Below are 12,261 nucleotides of genomic sequence, written 5' to 3'. Positions count from 1 at the left end.
AGTGGACGGGGTAGGCGGGGCACGAACAGTTCGCCGTCATCACAACGCGACGCGCGGGGTCCCAACAATGGCGGCGCCCCGCCCCCCCCCGAGTAAAATGGCCGACTTCATGGCGACACTGATGACGTAACGTCAGAACGAAGGTGGTGACGTCACTTCTTTCATTGCTAAAAATCACGTGACCTCTACACCACGTGTTACATCGCCTCCGCTGGATGAGGTTCGATATGACGTCATCACCGCTGGATGAAGATCGACGTGACGTCACCGCTCCCTCAGTGTGATGTTAATTCAATCATTAACACCTAACTAATTTAAATCCCATTCCAAATTAATTTATTGACAATTACAGATATCACAATCAAGAGTTGGGACATTCACACAACGAGTTTATTACCTCACTATGTGGTTCTCTGTGTGGTGGTGGTGATGAGTCTATGGGTCTCTGTGTGGTGGTGATGAGTCTATGGGTCTCTGTGTGGTGGTGGTGAGTCTATGGGTCTCTGTGTGGTGGTGATGAGTCTATGGGTCTCTGTGTGATGAGTCTATGGGTCTCTGTGTGGTGGTGATGAGTCTATGGGTCTCTGTGTGGTGATGATGAGTCTATGGGTCTCTGTGTGGTGGTGATGAGTCTATGGGTCTCTGTGTGGTGGAGGTGAGTCTATGGGTCTCTGTGTGGTGGTGGTGAGTCTATGGGTCTCTGTGTGGTGGTGATGAGTCTATGGGTCTCTGTGTGGTGGTGATGAGTCTATGGGTCTCTGTGTGGTGGTGATGAGTCTATGGGTCTCTGTGTGGTGGTGATGAGTCTATGGGTCTCTGTGTGGTGGAGGTGAGTCTATGGGTCTCTGTGTGGTGGTGGTGAGTCTATGGGTCTCTGTGTGGTGGTGATGAGTCTATGGGTCTCTGTGTGGTGGTGAGTCTATGGGTCTCTGTGTGGTGGTGATGAGTCTCTGGGTCTCTGTGTGGTGGTGGTGAGTCTATGGGTCTCTGTGTGGTGGTGATGAGTCTATGGGTCTCTGTGTGGTGGTGATCAGTCTATGGGTCTCTGTGTGGTGGTGATGAGTCTATGGGTCTCTGTGTGGTGGTGGTGAGTCTATGGGTCTCTGTGTGGTGGTGATGAGTCTATGGGTCTCTGTGTGGTGGTGGTGAGTCTATGGGTCTCTGTGTAGTGGTGAGTGTCTCTCTCGCCTCTCTGTGTGCTCTACAGAAGGCCCATGGCCTGAAACGTCACCTATTGTCTTCCACTACATCAGCGTGCGGGGGAAGGGCTTGGGGGGTGGGGCCACTCCGCCACGGGGTGGAGCTACGCACAGAATGGGCGTGGCCACCGCCCCATTGGCCAACACGCGAGGGGGCGTGGCGATCAGGGGTATGGGCGGGGCCACTCGTCGTGGGGGCGTGGCCACTGAGCAAAGGGGCGGGGCCGCGCGAACGGGGGGTGTGGTCAGGGAGTAAGGGGGCGGTGCTAGAGGAGGGGGAGGGGCTCTGCGCTTGGCCGCCCGCGGCTCGGCCAATCGGGGAGAGGTCCGCCGAGGCTCAGCCAATCGGGGAGAGGTCCGCCGTGGTGGCGGTTCGGCCAATCGGGGAGAGGTCCGCCGAGGCTCGACCAATCGGGGAGAGGTCCGCCGAGGCTCGACCAATCGGGGAGAGGTCCGCCGAGGCTCGACCAATCGGGGAGAGGTCCGCCGAGGCTCGACCAATCGGGGAGAGGTCCGCCGAGGCTCGACCAATCGGGGAGAGGTCCGCCGAGGCTCGGCCAATCGGGGAGAGGTTCGCCGAGGTCGAGGCTCGACCAATCCGTGAGCGGTTGGCCGAGGCGAAGACTCTGCCAATCGGGGAGAGGTCCGCCGAGGCTCGGCCAATCGGGGAGAGGTTTGCCGGGGTCGAGGCTCGACCAATCGGCGAGAGGTTGGCCGAGGGTCGGCCAATCGGGGAGAGGCGCTGGCAAGCGGGGAGGCGGGGCCGCAGTGTTCGACCAATCGGAGCGGAGACTGCTCAAAAAGGGCGGCCCAGGGAGGCGGAGCCTCGGGAGAGTGGGAGGAGCCACGCGCAGCACCTGTGGGGAAAGAGAAAGTGATGATGGTGGTGATGATGGTGGTGATGGTGGTGGTGATGGTGGTGATGGTGGTGGTGATGATGGTGGTGGTGATGATGATGGTGATGGTGGTGATGGTGGTGGTGATGATGGTGGTGGTGATGATGATGATGATGGTGGTGATGGTGGTGGTGATGATGGTGGTGGTGATGATGATGATGGTGGTGATGGTGGTGATGATGGTGGTGATGGTGGTGGTGATGGTGGTGATGGTGGTGGTGATGATGGTGGTGGTGGTGATGATGGTGGTGATGGTGGTGGTGATGGTGGTGATGGTGGTGGTGATGATGGTGGTGGTGGTGGTGATGATGATGGTGATGGTGGTGATGGTGGTGGTGATGATGGTGGTGGTGATGATGATGATGGTGGTGATGGTGGTGATGGTGGTGATGATAGTGATGGTGGTGATGGTGGTGATGGTGGTGGTGATGGTGGTGATGATGGTGGGTGGTGATGGTGGTGGTGGTGATGGTGGTGATGATGGTGGTGATGATGGTGGTGATGATGGTGGTGATGGTGGTGGTGGTGGTGGTGATGGTGGTGATGGTGGTGATGGTGGTGGTTGTGGTGGTGGTTGTGGTGGTGATGGTGATAGTGGTGATGATGGTGGTGATAGTGGTGATAGTGGTGATGATGGTGGTGATGATGGTGGTGGTTGTGATGGTGATAGTGGTGATGGTGGTGATGGTGGTGATGATGGTGGTGATGGTGATAATGATGATGGTGATGATGGTGGTGATGATGGTGGTGATGATGGTGGTGATGATAGTGATGGTGGTGATGGTGGTGATGGTGGTGGTGATGGTGGTGATGATGGTGGGTGGTGATGGTGGTGGTGATTGTGGTGATGGTGGTGATGGTGGGTGGTGATGGTGGTGATGATGGTGGTGATGATGGTGGTGATGGTGGTGGTGGTTGTGGTGGTGGTTGTGGTGGTGATAGTGGTGATGATGGTGGTGATGGTGGTGATGGTGATGATGGTGGTGGTTGTGATGGTGATAGTAGTGATGATGGTGGTGATGGTGGTGGTTGTGGTGGTGGTTGTGATGGTGATAGTGGTGATGGTGGTGATGGTGGTGATGGTGGTGATGATGGTGGTAGTGATGATGGTGGTGATGGTGATAATGATGATGGTGATAGTGATTATGGTGATAGTGATGATGATGGTGATGATGGTGGTGGTGATGGTGGTGATGGTGGTGGTGATGGTGGTGGTTGTGGTGGTGATGGTGATAGTGGTGATGATGGTGGTGATAGTGATGATAGTGGTGATGATGGTGGTGATGATGGTGGTGGTTGTGATGGTGATAGTAGTGATGATGGTGGTGATGGTGGTGGTTGTGGTGGTGGTTGTGATGGTGATAGTGGTGATGGTGGTGATGGTGGTGATGGTGGTGATGATGGTGGTAGTGATGATGGTGGTAGTGATTATGGTGATAGTGATGATGATGATGGTGGTGGTGATAATGATGGTGGTGGTGATGGTGGTGATGGTGGTGATGGCGGTGATGATGATGGTGGTGATAGTGATGATGGTGATAGTGATGGTGATAGTGGTGATGATAGTGGTGATGGTTATGATGGTGGTGATGGTGGTGATAGTGATGATGGTGATTGTGGTGATGGTGATGATAGTGATGGTGGTGAGGTGGTGATAGTGATGGTGGTGATAGTGATGATGGTGATAGTGGTGATGGTGATAGTGATGGTGGTGACGGTGGTGGTGATGGTGGTGGTGGTGATAGTGGTGATGGTGGTGATGGCGGTGATGATAGTGCTGATGATGTTTCCGATTTTACATTGTACCTAAATGTTGCTGGTTGCTGCTGCTGCTACTGCTGGTAGTGGTGGTAGTGGTGGTGGTGGTGCAACTTGTGGTGAAGTATGGCTTCCTTGCGACAGGAGCAGCCATGACCATAGCCGTCTCTGCGCACTCACCCCAGCGAGCTGCAACAACAACAACCGGTGACGTCACCACGACGCTTGTGCCAGGCTATGTGCACCCTGAGGCCACGTGAAGTGTCAAACGCCCGCTGGCAGGAGGTCACGGGCCAGACCCAGCAGGTGCCACGGGTAGACTGACTGAGATGACTGGCTGATGCACCACCTGTGCCCCCTACTGTGCCAACCTGCTGTGCTTTAGCCACCCGGCACTCCGCTCGTTGTTGTGAGCGTCGCTCCTCCGCCCTCCGTTGTTGTTGGAGGGCGACTGCCTCCAACTGCCCAGTAGCAGCGTCCTTCACGAGCCTCCTCCACAGAGGCCGATCTTGACACCGCTGGTACCAGTCATCGGCAAGTCCACTCAGCTCCACGTCCTCCTGTACCACATCACTCTTCTCTAGCCCGTGCTGCGCCCGTTTAGCCCCCTCGATCCGGCCGAACAAAAGCTGTTTCGGCATGCGGTGGCTGGGCATGCGGGCTACATGACCCAGCCAACGTAGCCTTGCCCGCCGGAGGAGCTCACCGATGGGACCTTGCCCAGATCTTTCAAGGATTTATGAGCTCCTCACACAATCCAGTCTGGTTAAATCCAGGATGGATCGTAGGCAGGCCAGATAAATATTCCTAACCGGCGAAGATGTTCCATTAGGGGTGTCCACGTTTCGCAAGCATAGAGAAGGGAGGGAACGACCGTGGCCGAGAAGACCCGAAGCTTAGTGCGGAGCGACAGACCAGGTAGCTTCCACACAGCGTTACGCAACCGATGAAAAGATATTGCCGCTCAACTGATTCGGAGTGAGACCTCTGCTGTTAAACCGGAGCCGGTAATGAGCACACTGCCCAGGTATGGGAAACTCTCCACTCTCTCCACGACTGCCCCATCACCGATCGGGAGTTGTGGGGGTGGAGTGTCCGATGGTACAAAATACCCAGGCAGGTGCTTAGTTTTGGTGGGGCTGATGGTAAGGCCCCATCTCTTAGTGGCACGCTCCAGTTTCAGCAGCAGCGCCTCTAACTCCTCCTCTGAGTGAGCTGCAATCACCAAATCATCGGCATACATAACGTGGTTGAGCAATAGGTAGCCATCCCTTGACCGCACCTGGGCATCGATCAGCCTCCCATTATATCTGTACCAGCTATTGAAGGCTTCACGAACTAAGTGGTCAAAATAGATGTTAAATAATGTGGGAGCCAGAGGATATCCCTGTCGCACTCCAAGGTGTACAGGGAATGGCTCTGACTCCCGGCCACGTAGTTTTACCCGGGCCCGCTCACCATCACGAAGGTCCTTAATGATCGTCAGCAGAGAGTCAGGGACTCCGAAGAATAATCTAGAGCCCAGGCCTACTGATGGTATCATAAGGCCTTGACCAGGTCAATAAAGCAGAGATGTAGATCTTGTTGGAATTCCCTACATCTCTGCTGTAGCAAACGGGCAGAAAATATGGAATCTGTGCAGGACCGCCCTTTCCTAAAACCGCATTGGGGCTCCGCAAGCCTCTCCTCAGCGTGCCTGGCAAGGCGATGTTGAATAATCCTTTCCAGGACCTTTCCCGGCACACTGAGGAGTGAGATGCCCCTGTAGTTGTTAAAGTCTGTGCGGTCCCCCTTCTTAAAGAGGGGGACCACCAGGGCATCCTTCCAATCCTGCGGAACCCGTCCAGTGGTCCAGACTGTTGTTATGATGTCATGTAGGGCAGTCTGTGCACAAACGCCACCCTTCCTCAGCATTTCACTTGGGAGATCATCTCTGCCCGGTGCCTTTCATGGTCTCAGACTCCGGATCACCTTCAGTACTTCCTCAACAGATGGCACCTCAGCCAGCCACTCACAGGGGGTGACTTCTTCCAATATTTGAGGCACCGCAGCCTCAGCAGGGTCATCCTCACTTTGTGCCACGATGTTTTCCTGGCAGAGGGATTTCCCCTCCCCCAGGACCTCACAGAAATGCTCAGTAAATCTGCAAACCTGTTCTTGGGGGTCGGAGATTGGATCACCGTTTTTTCCCCTAATGATGGTAATAGGTGTGGCGCTGCAGGTTACTTTTTTGATGGAGTTAAATAGAGATTTGTGATCGCGGGCCATTGAGGCAGACTCCATCTCCTCAGCAATCCGCGACCACCACCCATCTTTGCAGCGCCTCACGGCTCTCCGAACCTCCGAGCGAAGGCTGCGGTAAGCCTCCTCATTCTCTGACGTGGGATTCTGTAGCCGATGACAGTGGGCCTGTCGCTTTTTCTCAACCATCCTGAACACTTCCTCTGTCAGCCAGGGTCTCTGGGGAGGTCTGGACCGCGTACCCAAAGCAGCCATGGCAGCTGCATGAGTCACAGTCCTAAACCTCGCCCATTTACCCTCGACATCAGGAGTGGGGGACGATGCCAACCCCAGCCGCAAGCGATGATTAAATTCTCGCTTGCATGAATGGGATCCTGGGTGTACACCCACCACCGGAGTGAAAGAATGGTAGGCGCATCTTACAGATGACTAGTCGATGGTCAGTGGGTAGATCAGCTCCACGGTAGGTCCCGGTGTCAAGGACATGGGCCCGCATCCGCTGTTCCGTCACTATGTAGTCCAGCAGATGTTCTTGCTTGGACCCGGCATGCATCCATGATGTGTGGATGCGCCGATGCCGGAACAGCGTGTTGGTAACTACAAGCCCATGGGCTGCACAAAAATCTAGCAGCCTCCTGCCGTTATTGAGCTGATCTGGCCCATGTCTTCCAATCACTCCAGACCAGGTGCCAGCATCATGATCAACTCGGGCATTGAAGTCACCCAACAAGATGACTCTATCCCGACGGGTCACTTTAGCCAGCACCTGTGACAGGAGGTCATAGAAGGCATCTGACTCATCGGCTTTGCCTGCATCCCTCCACGGATGTTCGTCTTCGGTGGGGGCATAAGTAACCACGACCACCATTCCTCGCCTCCGGTTGATGGGAAGGTGAGCCCAAAGTAGCCTGGGGCTTACAGCTTCCCACACCTCACCGCCACGCTCCCACGCCCCCTTCATTCTTTTGTTCAAAAGAAGAGCCACACCCTGTTATTTGGCAGTCTGCTGCCCCGAGTAGAGGACTGTCCACCCCTCATGGTGGCAGGAGCCAGAGCCGGTCCACCGGACCTCCTGAATGCCCCAGAGATCCAGGCGGTACCGGTCCAGCTCCCGACAGAGGAGTGGCAGCCTCTCCTCCGCAGTGAGCGTTCGAACATTCCACGTGGCCACCCGTAGTGGCTTTTCGTTGTTTCCGGAGGAGCCCCGAGGGTAGAGATTCAATCTCCTGGCTCCGCCAAATGGGGTTTGGCCAGGAGACGTCATAGACGCCTGTCCCCCCGGGGCCTCCGGCACAAGCTTATTAGTTAGATATTTTAGACGTGGTTTAGTGGTAATTAATTGAAGGTGGAGGGGTTACCAGCCCCTCGCACCCGTCCAGAGCCCCCTTTTAGCCACTGTGGTGGCCACAGACGCCATGAGGGGAAAGACCAATCGGAATTGGCCTTCCCCCCACAGCACTGTCCACGACAGAGTTGCCCGTCCGGCACCACGCACACACAACCACACACACACACGTAGCGGGGTGGGTGGGAGAGTGAGTAGGTGAGTGAGTGAGTAGGTGAGTGCGTAGGTGAGTGAGTAGTGAGTGAGTAGGTGAGTGAGTAGGTGAGTGAGTGGGTGAGTGAGTAGGTGAGTGAGTAGGTGAGTGAGTGAGTGAGTGGGTGAGTGCGTAGGTGAGTGAGTAGGTGAGTGAGTAGGTGAGTGAGTAGGTGAGCGAGTGGGTGAGTGAGTGGGTGAGTGAGTGAGTGGGTGAGTGAGTGGGTGAGTGAGTAGGTGAGTGAGTGGGTGAGTAGGTGAGTGAGTAAGTGAGTAGGTGAGTGAGTGGGTGAGTAGGTGAGTGAGTAGGTGAGCGAGTTAGTAAGTGAGTGAGCAGGTGAGTTAGTAGGTGAGTGAGTGGGTAAGTGGGTGAGTAGGTGAGTGAGTAGGTGAGCGAGTGAGTAAGTGAGTGAGTAGGTGAGTGAGTGGGTAAGTGGGTGAGTAGGTGAGTGAGTAGGTGAGCGAGTGAGTAGGTGAGTTAGTAGGTGAGTGAGTGGGTAAGTGGGTGAGTAGGTGAGTGAGTGGGTGAGTGAGTAGGTGAGTGAGTAGGTGAGTGAGTGAGTAGGTGAGTGAGTAGGTGAGTGAGTAGGTGAGTAGGTGAGTGAGTAGGTGAGTAGGTGAGTGAGTAGGTGAGTGAGTAGGTGTGTGAGTAGGTGAGTGAGTAGGTGAGTAGGTGAGTGAGTAGGTGAGTAGGTGAGTAGGTGAGTGAGTAGGTGAGTAGGTGAGTGAGTAGGTGAGTGAGTAAGTGAGTAGGTGAGTGAGTGGGTGAGTGAGTACGTGAGTGAGTAGGTGAGTAGGTGAGTGAGTAGGTGAGTGAGTAGGTGAGTAGGTGAGTGAGTAGGTGAGTGAGTAGGTGAGTGAGTAGGTGAGTGAGTAGGTGAGTGAGGGAGGTGAGTGAGTAGGTGAGTAGGTGAGTGAGTAGGGGTGAGTGAGTAGGTGAGTGAGTAGGTGAGTGAGTAGGTGAGTGAGTAGGTGAGTGAGTAGGTGAGTGAGTAGGTGAGTGAGTAGGTGAGTAGGTGAGTAGGTGAGTGAGTAGGTGAGTGAGGAGGTGAGTGAGTAGGTGAGTGAGTAGGTGAGTAGGTGAGTGAGTAGGTGAGTGAGTAGGTGAGTGAGTAGGTGAGTGAGTAGGTGAGTGAGTAGGTGAGTGAGTAGGTGAGTAGGTGAGTGAGTAGGTGAGTAGGTGAGTGAGTAGGTGAGTGAGTAGGTGAGTGAGTAGGTGAGTAGGTGAGTGAGTAGGTGAGTAGGTGAGTGAGTAGGTGAGTGAGTAGGTGAGTAGGTGAGTGAGTAGGTGAGTGAGTAGGTGAGTAGGTGAGTGAGTAGGTGAGTGAGTAGGTGAGTGAGTAGGTGAGTGAGTAGGTGAGTAGGATGAGTGAGTAGGTGAGTGAGTAGGTGAGTGAGTAGGTGAGTAGGTGAGTGAGTAGGTGAGTAAGTGAGTGAGTAGGTGAGTGAGTAGGTGAGTAGGTGAGTGAGTAGGTGAGTGAGTAGGTGAGTGATTAGGTGAGTGAGTAGGTGAGTGAGTAGGTGAGTGAGTAGGTGAGTGAGTAGGTGAGTACCCATGTCCCTGAGGTGTTTCCTCAGCCCGATCTCCCAGTGCCGCATGAGGCTTCGAGAGTCAACTTGCAGGTGGATTGTGCCGGGCACGGTGGCTGGTGAGGAGGAGGTGGTGAGGGTGGTGGTGGTGAGGGTGGTGGCTGGTGAGGAGGAGGTGGTGAGGGTGGGGTGAGGGTGGTGGCTGGTGAGGAGGAGGTGGTGAGGGTGGTGGTGGTGGTGGTGGCTGGTGAGGAGGAGGAGGAGGAGGGGGTGAGGGTGATTGAGAACAAACGGTGGACGCTTCCCCGCTCACTCGCATGCACCGCCATGTCCTGCACACAGACACAGGCAAAGATCCCCCAGGTAGTCTCTAGCAGGGCTGCAGGGGCAAGTGCTGAGATGCAGACAAAGCTCCCCCAGGTAGCCTCTAGCAGGGATGTAGGGGCAAGTGCTGAGGCACAGGCAAAGGTCCCCCAGGTAGCCTCTAGCAGGGCTGCAGGGGCAAGTGCTGAGACACAGACAAAGCTCCCCCAGGTAGCCTCTAGCAGGGCTGTAGGGGCAAGTGCTGAGGCACAGACAAAGCTCCCCCAGGTAGCCTCTAGCAGGGCTGTAGGGGCAAGTGCTGAGACACAGAGACAAAGCTCCCCCAGGTAGCCTCTAGCAGGGCTGTAGGGGCAAGTGCTGAGACACAGACAAAGCTCCCCCAGGTAGCCTCTAGCAGGGCTGTAGGGGCAAGTGCTGAGACACAGAGACAAAGCTCCCCCAGGTAGCCTCTAGCAGGGCTGTAGGGGCAAGTGCTGAGACACAGACAAAGCTCCCCCAGGTAGCCTCTAGCAGGGCTGTAGGGGCAAGTGCTGAGACACAGACAAAGCTCCCCCAGGTAGCCTCTAGCAGGGCTGCAGGGGCAAGTGCTGAGACACAGACAAAGCTCCCCAGGTAGCCTCTAGCAGGGCTGTAGGGGCAAGTGCTGAGACACAGAGACAAAGCTCCCCCAGGTAGCCTCTAGCAGGGCTGTAGGGGCAAGTGCCGAGACACAGACAAAGCTCCCCCAGGTAGCCTCTAGCAGGGCTGTAGGGGCAAGTGCCGAGACACAGACAAAGCTCCCCCAGGTAGCCTCTAGCAGGGCTGTAGGGGCAAGTGCTGAGACACAGAGACAAAGCTCCCCCAGGTAGCCTCTAGCAGGGCTCTAGGGGCAAGTGCTGAGACACAGAGACAAAGCTCCCCCAGGTAGCCTCTAGCAGGGCTGCAGGGGCAAGTGCTGAGACACAGACAAAGCTCCCCCAGGTAGCCTCTAGCAGGGCTGTAGGGGCAAGTGCTGAGACACAGACAAAGCTCCCCCAGGTAGCCTCTAGCAGGGCTGCAGGGGCAAGTGCTGAGACGCAGACAAAGCTCCCCCAGGTAGCCTCTAGCAGGGCTGTAGGGGCAAGTGCCGAGACACAGACAAAGCTCCCCCAGGTAGCCTCTAGCAGGGCTGTAGGGGCAAGTGCCGAGACACAGACAAAGCTCCCCCAGGTAGCCTCTAGCAGGGCTGTAGGGGCAAGTGCTGAGACACAGAGACAAAGCTCCCCCAGGTAGCCTCTAGCAGGGCTCTAGGGGCAAGTGCTGAGACACAGAGACAAAGCTCCCCCAGGTAGCCTCTAGCAGGGCTGCAGGGGCAAGTGCTGAGACACAGACAAAGCTCCCCCAGGTAGCCTCTAGCAGGGCTGTAGGGGCAAGTGCTGAGACACAGACAAAGCTCCCCCAGGTAGCCTCTAGCAGGGCTGCAGGGGCAAGTGCTGAGACGCAGACAAAGCTCCCCCAGGTAGCCTCTAGCAGGGCTGTAGGGGCAAGTGCTGAGACGCAGACAAAGCTCCCCCAGGTAGCCTCTAGCAGGGCTGTAGGGGCAAGTGCTGTGTTAGTAGCGAGTAGCAGCAGCAGCGTCTATGAAGGCTACCGGCACTGTGGCTACACACAGAGAGGGGGTGGGTGGCCAGCACCACCACCACTACACCACCACCACTACACCATCACCACCACCACCACCACTACACCACCACCACCACAACCACCACCACCATCACCACCATCACCACCATCACCATCACCACCAACACCACCACCACTACACCACCACCATCACCACCATCACCATCACCACCATCACCACCAACACCACCACCACCACTACACCACCACCAACACCACCACCACCACTACACCATCACCATCACCACCATCACCACCACCACACCACCACCACCACCATCACCACAACCACCACAACCACCACAACCACCACCACCACCACAACCACCACCACCACCATCACCACCATCACCACCATCACCACCACCATCACCACCACCACCACCACCATCACCACCACCACCACTACACCACCACCATCACCACCACCACCACCACCATCACCACCACCACCATCACCACCACCACCACCCCGACCACCACCATCACCACCACCACCATCACCACCACCACTACCACCACACCACCACCACCAGGTGACTGATTTGAGGCTGAGTCGACCTAGGGGAGGCCCACCCCCCGCCCGCTCACCCTGGTGAGGTGGAGGATCTCTGTAGGCTCCACGGCTGCCTGCAGCTCCAGCGGGGAGTAGAAACAGCAGAGAGTGGAGCGCCTCACCACGCAGTGCAAGCGGGACCACAGAGAACCTGCTCGCTACTCACCACACACTCACCACAATCACTCACCACTCACTCATCACTCACTCACCACTCATACACTCACTCACTCATACACTCACTCACCACTCACACTCACCACTCACACTCACCACTCACTCACTCATACACTCACTCATACACTCACCACTATCACTCACCACTATCACTCACCACTATCACTCACCACTCTCACTCACCACTATCACTCACCACTCACACACTCACCACTATCACTCACCACTCACACCTCACCACTCACCACTCTCACTCACTCATACACTCACTCACCACTATCACTCACCACTCACCACTATCACTCACCACTATCACTCACCACTCATACACTCACTCACTCACTCATACACTCACTCATACACTCACTCACCACTCTCACTCACCACTCACTCACTCATACA

At 55.8% G+C, this 12,261-nt stretch overlaps 1 protein-coding gene across 1 annotated transcript; it reads right to left on the bottom strand.

The window, feature by feature from the left end:
* Positions 1-319: 319 nt before the first annotated feature.
* On the bottom strand, positions 320-12,207 carry LOC142923910 (uncharacterized). Its single transcript, XM_076064908.1, has 4 exons — positions 11,718-12,207; positions 9,185-9,493; positions 3,902-4,042; positions 320-2,056 (listed from the first exon to the last, which is right to left on the bottom strand). Exons 2-4 carry the CDS (start codon positions 9,228-9,230, stop codon positions 1,245-1,247), a joined length of 999 nt encoding a protein of 332 aa, XP_075921023.1. The 5' UTR covers positions 9,231-9,493; positions 11,718-12,207; the 3' UTR covers positions 320-1,244.
* Between the last annotated feature and the right edge of the window lie 54 nt (positions 12,208-12,261).

This window comes from Petromyzon marinus, unplaced genomic scaffold (assembly GCF_048934315.1).
Source record: "Petromyzon marinus isolate PM22_M1 ecotype Great Lakes invasive population unplaced genomic scaffold, UKy_Petmar_22M1.pri1.0 PM_Scaffold_89, whole genome shotgun sequence".
NCBI classification, from domain to species: domain Eukaryota; kingdom Metazoa; phylum Chordata; class Hyperoartia; order Petromyzontiformes; family Petromyzontidae; genus Petromyzon; species Petromyzon marinus.
The sequence above is the reverse complement of the archived record's forward strand: the minus strand, read 5'-3'. Positions and strand labels throughout refer to the sequence as shown.